At 39.5% G+C, this 8,322-nt stretch overlaps 1 protein-coding gene across 1 annotated transcript; it reads right to left on the bottom strand.

Annotated features, from left to right (window-relative positions):
- Positions 1-3,722, bottom strand: LOC147864875 (thiamine-repressible mitochondrial transport protein THI74-like). The gene is made up of 8 exons (XM_087319050.1): positions 3,520-3,722; positions 2,437-2,805; positions 1,582-1,799; positions 1,415-1,485; positions 1,225-1,326; positions 749-866; positions 435-570; positions 1-198 (listed from the first exon to the last, which is right to left on the bottom strand). Exons 1-8 carry the CDS (start codon positions 3,598-3,600, stop codon positions 136-138), a joined length of 1,158 nt encoding a protein of 385 aa, XP_087175176.1. The 5' UTR covers positions 3,601-3,722; the 3' UTR covers positions 1-135.
- Between the last annotated feature and the right edge of the window lie 4,600 nt (positions 3,723-8,322).

Genomic DNA, 8,322 nt, shown 5'->3' with positions numbered 1-8,322 from the left:
TAAATAAAAAATGATGGCAATCTTAATTAATATACTTTGATGTACATTTGATACACCACATGTAGGCTTATCCAAGAAATTATGGATGATGTGGTTCAATCCATGGGGTAGAGGTGCCCAATGATAAAGAATGCTTTAAAAGCCAAGCTTCGAACCGAGTTTATCAGAAAGGTTTGCAATAAGAAATCCACCAAAAACCTGTCAATCAATTATATGTATCAGCTGGTTATGCTATAACATCAATCTACAAAGACATATCCTTGGGTATGGAAGAACTCCAAAATGCCCCAACTTGTTGGTTATTGACCAGAATGGCTGTATCTTTCCAAAACTAACCAGAAGACCCCTCAGAAAACTTAGGGGGTACGACAGCAAACAGCCAACAAATTAGGCCTATTTTGGAGTTTTTCCTTTCTATTGGAGTACATCCTAACCTGTATGGACCCAAGAATATAGATGGCCGAAAAATGCCTCCCATGAATGACCATGTCAGCTACCATCGCTAATGGTATTGTCAATGACATGCCTAGTGTTGCTACAAGGGGGGTTGTCCACACAACAGATAAAGCCCTACCAGAGAGAGAAACAAACAAAATAAGAGAGTAAGAAAGAAAGTTAGATTATCATGTACTAGAGCCTAAAGATAGATTATCCTTGCATTTTTATCCTTCAAATTGATATAAATGATGTATACATGTGTTTGTAAAGAAGATATTACAATTGAGATGGTAACAAGATAAAAACGTACCAGAAGTAATCTGATAGGACACTGCCCAAAAAGCCATTTGCAAGGACCACCTCTTCTACCTTGAGTGAAGTCGGTATGCTGAATGATGGTTCTAATTGCAGTGCTGTAAGGGGCAACACTGGAATCAAATCATGACAACTGTAAGTTAAAGATGAATCTGGAGCTAAAAGTAATGCAAATACTTTAGTCAGTAAAATAAATCCTTCAGATTCAAAGAAGACGATTTCTATATTTGATTAACTCCACTGGATCACTTTCCACAACGTTTGAGATTTGGGCTATGGCACAGAAAGCACTCTTCTCGAAATAGACACTTAATATTTCTCACTATAAGAAGAAAGAAACTAACTTCACCAAATCAACAAACTGCAACTAGATTGAAGATGTTGGTATAGCAAAACACCTTCTGCATACCAAGCTCTTCTGGAAATACCACTTACTACTTCTTACTATAAAAAGAAAGAAACTAACTTCACCTAACCACCAAAGCGCAACTAGAGTGAAGAGGCCAATATAGCCAAACACCTTCTGCATATCATGTTCCTCCCCTTCTTTCCCTGCAAACTTCTTCAGAAGCACTGTAGAAGGAAGTTCACTTCAATCAGAAAATAGGGTCACTTCTCAATAAATAAAAAAAGGAAACATCCATTGCATGAATGACGTTACCAGTAAATATGCCATATGAAACTGCTGATAGCAATCCCAAGATATCCCCTTGAAATGAATGTTCGGTTGACCTGTATGGATGGGTGCAGTAAATGAAATGAAAATCTAGATTCCCTTGAATCTGTAAGATATTCAGTGGCCTTTAACAGACATATAAACACGCTTACTCTGTTGAAACAATCACTGGTTCATCTGCAGCCCATGTATTGCCAAGGGTTGTCATGAACACACCTGTAATGCTAACTAGCACTGCTATAATCTTAATTACGTTTAATGAATCTTCACCGAGAAATGCCCCAAAAAACAATGTAAACAGGCCAGATGTTGAAGACAGAATCGTTGTACTAGCAACACTAGTGTTAGCCAGAGCAGCATTGGATAGATACTGCATGAAAAAAGCAATGCACGTCAGATTATGTCCGCAACAATATCAGGTATCTAATATGTCAGCATATATTACCCTATATCTAATAAGGCATTATTTCTTATCAGGTATACATATGACAATGGGCCTGTCTTCAATGTATGTAATATGGCATATATCCTTTAGTGTTGCTTCTCAATGTGTTGACAATATATGGTTTTTGCTTCAATTTTCTTCTCTTTTCTTTTCCATATTTCACTTATAATTTGTATGCCACATATTCACAACGTATCCAATATGGCCACATACATGAGCATGGTAGCCATCTATGTTCTCTTGAAATACCTAGCACAGTGGTGATATTGCAAATTAATCAAGACTTGCTTTTAATATCAGCTTTCTGAATTTAATTAGTTTATTTTCTTTCACATACTTCAACATGTAAATATAGTTGTTCCTCAACTCCGGGATTTTTGGTTGGTTGGAGTCTCTCAGACAACAGAGACCAACATCTGGCCTCCTGTTCCCTACTTTTTTCATCAGTCATGCTTTAGTTACTATTAATTATGCTTGATTAATGATTGGATTCTTACGATAGTTAGTATATCACCATTTATCTGTGTAAGGAATATTGTAATGGAGCTCAAAGAATTCATACCTCAGTTAAAAACCAAAGTGGTGCTAAACAGAAGCTTTTCAATGCCAAATCCAATGGAGTTAGCTCTTGGGTCTTCTCGGAGAAACCAATGGTATCTTTGAGCTTTGCAACTTGCACATCTTCTCTACATAAAAGGAGTTTTGGATCGGATTCTATGAGTTCAATGCCATTAGGAATCGGAACAGGGTGGTTCTTGATGCAAATGATTTCGAGGGAAGTATCCATTAACACTCTCTTTTCTAAACTGTAAAGCCTTCTAAAGTGGTTAAAAACCCAGTCTTTGACCAAAGAAATGGGGAGATAGATAACCATGAGGGAAACGCCGAGGTAAGTAAGGACAAATGGGTGTCTATATGCTGTAAATATGCTCTGCATTTGACCAATTTGAATAGAACAAGGTTAGTATAGATGTGAAAACCACCCGACAATGTGACCAAAAAAATTTGCATCAATGTAACCAAATCCAACAATGCAACAAAAAGTCCTAATAATATTACTAGCTCAGTTTAAAAGCAAGGAAAAAGACCATGTCCAGGAAATTGTTGTCCAGACTTTACCCTGCGTTTGGGCTTATCTCTAGCCTTCATTCAAATTCGAAAGCATAAAAATGTATAATTATGCACAGGCATGCCTAACACAACAAAATTTTCGAGAAAATCAATCCATTTCGTTTTAAGAAGCATATATGAATTATCTCCGGCGAAAATAATCCGATTTCCTTATCCTGCTCACTTGTAAATCGACTCCTAATAGAAAATAAGTTTGTAAACAATCTAAGAAACAAGTCCAGATGCAAATGCAAGCTTTCCAGAAGGGAATCAATCAACTCTGTTAAAAAACGGGTCCACTTGGTAAAATTGGGGCTCAATTTAACTTCTAATGCACAAGTATGATAAATAAAGGTGCCCAACATGGTTTTGAGAATCAAATTACAATTTCTCGGAGGAAACTACCATGTTCCCCATGTAAGTATGCTATGTGTGTGTGTATATATGTGTTTATGCAAGTAAGTAAGCATGTATGCATGTATGTTCATATATGTATGTTCATGTATGTATGTTCATGTATGTATGGATGGATAACCTGTGTGATCTCTGCAGATGTGACCCAAATGAGCACAACAGAGCCGAGGAGGAGGAGCCCTGCATTATATTTCCAGCCCATGGGGGAGATGAGGGTGTGTCCTGACTGAAGCAATCAAGGCCTAGAATGCAGCATCAGAAGAAGAAGAAGAAGAAGAAAGAAGAAGAAGAAGAGGAAGAAGAAGAATATTTGAGATCCCCTGCCCCCCCACCCCCACAAATTGAAGGGAAGGAAAGGAGAGTGAATGGATGGATGGATGAATGATAAGTAAAAAATGAAAAGAAAAGAAAAAAGGAAGACAGGAGAGAGAGAGAGAGAGAGAGAGAGAGAGAGAGAGAGAGAGAGGCAAGGCAAGGGCCTTGTGACCCTCTTTCTTTGGACTTAATTTTTTTTTGGGGTGTTTTCTTTTGTTCCTTTTTTCTTTCTTTCTTTTGGTAGAAGATACATTTATGTACATACATACTTAGATTGCTTTCCTCTTCCCACACTCCGAGGCCCCCCCCACCCCGCCCCGACCCACCCACGTCCTCTGTATATACATATAATGTAATTGTTTTGTTATGTGTCGCCCCACTTGTATATTTACATACATACATACATACATACATACATACAAACTTACTTCCCCTCGTGGGTTGCGGGTCCTCCCATTAGCTACTCTAGCCCCCACCCATGGGGCCCGCCCACATCTCCTTGTCGTAGTTGGCCTTGCAAAAAGGGCCTTCAGATCGAATTGCTCGTACGCTACTAAGACACCCGACCCTCTTATCTGTATGCCGATTGCTCCTGGCCTCGTCTTCCTTTCCGGACACACCTGAGAAAATGCCTCTTCCCCGTTCTCTTGGCTCTTACGCCCTCGTACCTAAAAAAAAAAAAAAAAAAAAACTCAACAATTCGTCGTCGCCATCTGTATACCCCGAGCTTTGATTCAGATCCATCACACTCGAATGGAAAATCCAGTCTCATGTGGCACACTCTCATTCAATGCGGAAAATGTTGGACGAGCGATTTTCTTATCTAATTTTAGGCTTTTTGAGACCGAGCTCCATCCATGTGCACGTGTCACATAGTCATTGCACATTGGAAAACATATAAATGTTTGCTCTCGAGTTTTTTGATTGGGTGCCCCCAGTAGAAATCAACGTTGTGCGATACATAACGTGTCCCAATGTTGTGTTAGAGTTTTTGTGTCCCATAAAATAACATATTTCACATTCAACTTGACAACAAACATAACAATTTTTGTGCAGCTTGAAAAAAGGAAGGTAGTATTTCAAAGGTTTTTATTTATTCTGTACGCAAGGTCAAGAGGGTTAATCTTTTTCTCGTATAAATCTCTCAAATATCGAAGCAATTCCCATGGATAAGGTTTCCCTATTTATTTTACCCACTAATTTAGGATGGGCAAACTTTTTCTCTTAGATGACCCTTGTGGGACTCAAACCTATGATATTAATTAATGCTTCTAACAAGTGATCCATCTTAATTAACGCTTCTAGTGATTTAGCAAGGACACTTGAGGAAATGGCTAATGAGGCTAGACAAGTGTGAACATCTCCAAGATTGCGTATATAAAGGAAACACTATGAAGAGGATTACTTGGTGAGTTGTGCGAGCATGTCATTTTAAGAAGCCTGATCGTAAGAACTATTGTACAATACAATTGTTATCATCAACATTTTGTGATTGATTAGATATTGCATATCTCTATCATTGAGTATTGTGCCTCCATCTTGATTTTCTCTCTTTATTCTTTCCTTTAGTAGTGTAGTAGGATCGAAGTTACCTTGAATGACGCATGGTTGTGTTGGCCACATTCAACAAGTGCTATAAGATGAGTGCATGTTTGTTTACGATAGATTAAGGACACACACACTCCTTCAACTAGTTAATTAATTAGTTGTACTAACCAACACATGTGCATACAAGAGAAGAAGTGGGAGAATAATCAACCACTAAGAGAAGAAGAGAGTCAAGATGAGGTGGGAGCCTACTCATACAAAGACCATTGTCATGTCGTCAATTGATAAAACATTCTTCATAAAGTGGCACATTGTATACAAGAAGCTCACAAGGGGCTTTATGCCTTAAGAAAGTGGAAGCTCAAAGATTAGGAAGTTCAATGTGACCAACTTCACTAAACTTGTATATTTCTCAATCTTGAACCACAAAAGTTTCGAGTTGAATTTTGAACAGTTTCATGATCTAGTGGTGTTGTGAGAGCTGCAAGATTCGGCAAGGTTCATGGGTAATCACGATGCCAAGGAAATAGTGAAGCTCATCCATATCCTTCATTTCTAACTTGGTGGCAAGTAGAAACATCACTTTCTTGATGGCAAGTTGAGCTTGAGGGGGAGTGTTGAGCAGACAAGCTCAACTAGATTCGGATCGGCTGAATAAGCCAGAGCCGGACTAATGAAGAATCGGATCGGTGTCTAGAACCAGGAGCCGGATCGGAGAGCTCGATCGGATTGAAACCGGTAGGCCGTTAGAGGCCTATGAATCTAGCCTAGTATGTAGGCATATTTTTAGGAGTCAGTGTCAGTCGCTCGTATGAGCATTGAAGTACATGTCAGTACTTCTGTCAGTCCGTGTAAGGACTTGTATAAAAGTACTCACTGAGCACATTGTATGTACAGAGTGCTATTATTTTGAATTGAGTTTATGCTTTCTGATCTCTCTCTCTCTCCCGTGAACGGTGTATTCTAAGCTTCCATTAAACCTGTGTTTTTTCTATGTTGCTATCCGGTGTAACCGGTTTTGTCAAAGCTTCTGCACATATTCTTTTACAAATACCATTGTCTCCGAGAGAGAGTAGAAGAAAATGATTTTGCTCTGGTAAAGATCCACACGAATGACAACGGGTCATACATGCTGACGAAAGGTGTTGTCAGCCGAGAAGCTGAATTCGTGCCAACAAAGAGTCGGATTGGACAAGTACCCTATGCCGGAATGAAGGGGGAGTTTGTTCGGAAATATGTCCCTCCAAATGGGAAGAGAAGGAACCGAATCGGATGGGGTGGATGAGTATTTCGGCCGAGGTTGAGATCGAAAACCGAAACCGAAATCGGGAGACCATATATGTAAATAGTCTGATGTGCCCCTTCTGAAAGTTGTTTTAGTATATAAGCAACTAGGACAAACTTTATGTTAGGTAGTAGTTGATCTTTGTTGTATAGTTACGTGTGAGGGAGTTGCCTCTGTAACTATGAGAGTGAGTGAGAGTATTAACTCAACATCTATCTGTTAGACGAAGAAGATCTCGAGGTCATTGCCTCCAAGCTTCTTATTTGTACTTCTCCTCATTATTAGTGATTCTATTTCTCAGGGTTTGTGAACCCCCGTGTTTTTTCCTAGTTCGGGTTTTCCACGTTAAATATCTTGTGTCTCTGTTTTTCGTTTTCTGCACCTCGTTTCTGTCTGTGCATTACCTCGCTCCTTTTCTTTCCACCCAAATATACAAATGTTGAAACTGGTTGTGGCCGGTCGATCCTAACAAGAAGAGACCAATTCTTCGATGATTAGGTGGGAACCCTATCTATCTAAATGAATACCTCACTAAGATGCAAATTGAACACCGCAAAAGTTGTATGTCACGAGTCATGCAAGCTCGTAAAGAAGGGCATCACATCTTTTATCGAGACGAACGATTGATAATAAATGATCGCGTTACTAATTGATGGCATGTGGCCCATGTGACAGAAAATACACTTAGGATGACCTTATGGAATTGTAACGGCGCACTCTGGACACACCCCGGCCTCCTAGAGGAGATATTAAAGGTATCATATATACTTTTCTTGGTAGAAACACACCAAAGCCCAAGTAGAGGTCTCCCACGAGTCGAAGGATTTCATTGGGAGTCCGTATTTAGACAAACTTCATTCGACGCACTACTAGAGGATCTGAAGGTGTTGCAATATTGTTTCAGAGAGAGCTACATAATACGATAGAAATGTAACTAAGGACAGACTGCATACTTTTGCTCTCTGGGTCCGAACACAACCTACAAAGGCACCTTAATGCCTTAGATGACTTTTACACACAACGAGGATTGGTAGTGAACCTAGGGAAAAACTAAAGTCCTTATCTTCCACACATTGACTCAAGTTAGAACGAAGTGTCACCTAACCATCTTCCATAGCCTAGTTGAGGCAGTTGGATCATATGTATATCTCGAAGTAAGTTTCAGTGCTCGCTCAGGTAAATTTTCGATGACACAAGCAACGAATGATAGACTTACGTGAGGACATGCATCCCTATCTCTCTTAGAGAGACAATGCCACCACGCATACTTTCAAAAGCCACAGACTAAGGGGTGTCTCTTCGACTCATTAGTGACCCCACCCCCTCTTTCATGTAGGCATCAATGGTTTGGGCTCTAGGGCTACCATCTTTCATGTGGATGCAATTAGAGAAACCATTGGTGACGATGTTATCACGTCAACTCCGAAGCAAATCAATAGTACCACGTGACATTATTAGAGCTGAGTTCACTTTACCCCCAATGTTAGTAGAATCACTTTTTCAACTTGTAGTCTTTATTCATAGGATACATAGCCAACCACATGGTAGGATATCTCATCAAGGTTTTGAGGCATCTCGATCACTATATTAGTCTGGCTATACTAGCTCATGGTATGTCATGATGGTGAGTTGGCTTCTTGCAAACGATCTAGACATTAATAACCTACCTCCCCTTAGGTACAACCATGAGATTGATAACACTTTAATCTCTCATGAGGACCGTAATAAAAGTAATACGCCAAGAAATATGGCAAATTTACACTCGGTATAAATGGA

Source organism: Azolla caroliniana, unplaced genomic scaffold (genome assembly GCF_043228905.1).
Source record: "Azolla caroliniana isolate FFs.n. ecotype wild unplaced genomic scaffold, voAzoCaro1.0.p SCAF_4, whole genome shotgun sequence".
In the NCBI taxonomy this organism is placed as follows: domain Eukaryota; kingdom Viridiplantae; phylum Streptophyta; class Polypodiopsida; order Salviniales; family Salviniaceae; genus Azolla; species Azolla caroliniana.
The sequence above is the reverse complement of the archived record's forward strand: the minus strand, read 5'-3'. Positions and strand labels throughout refer to the sequence as shown.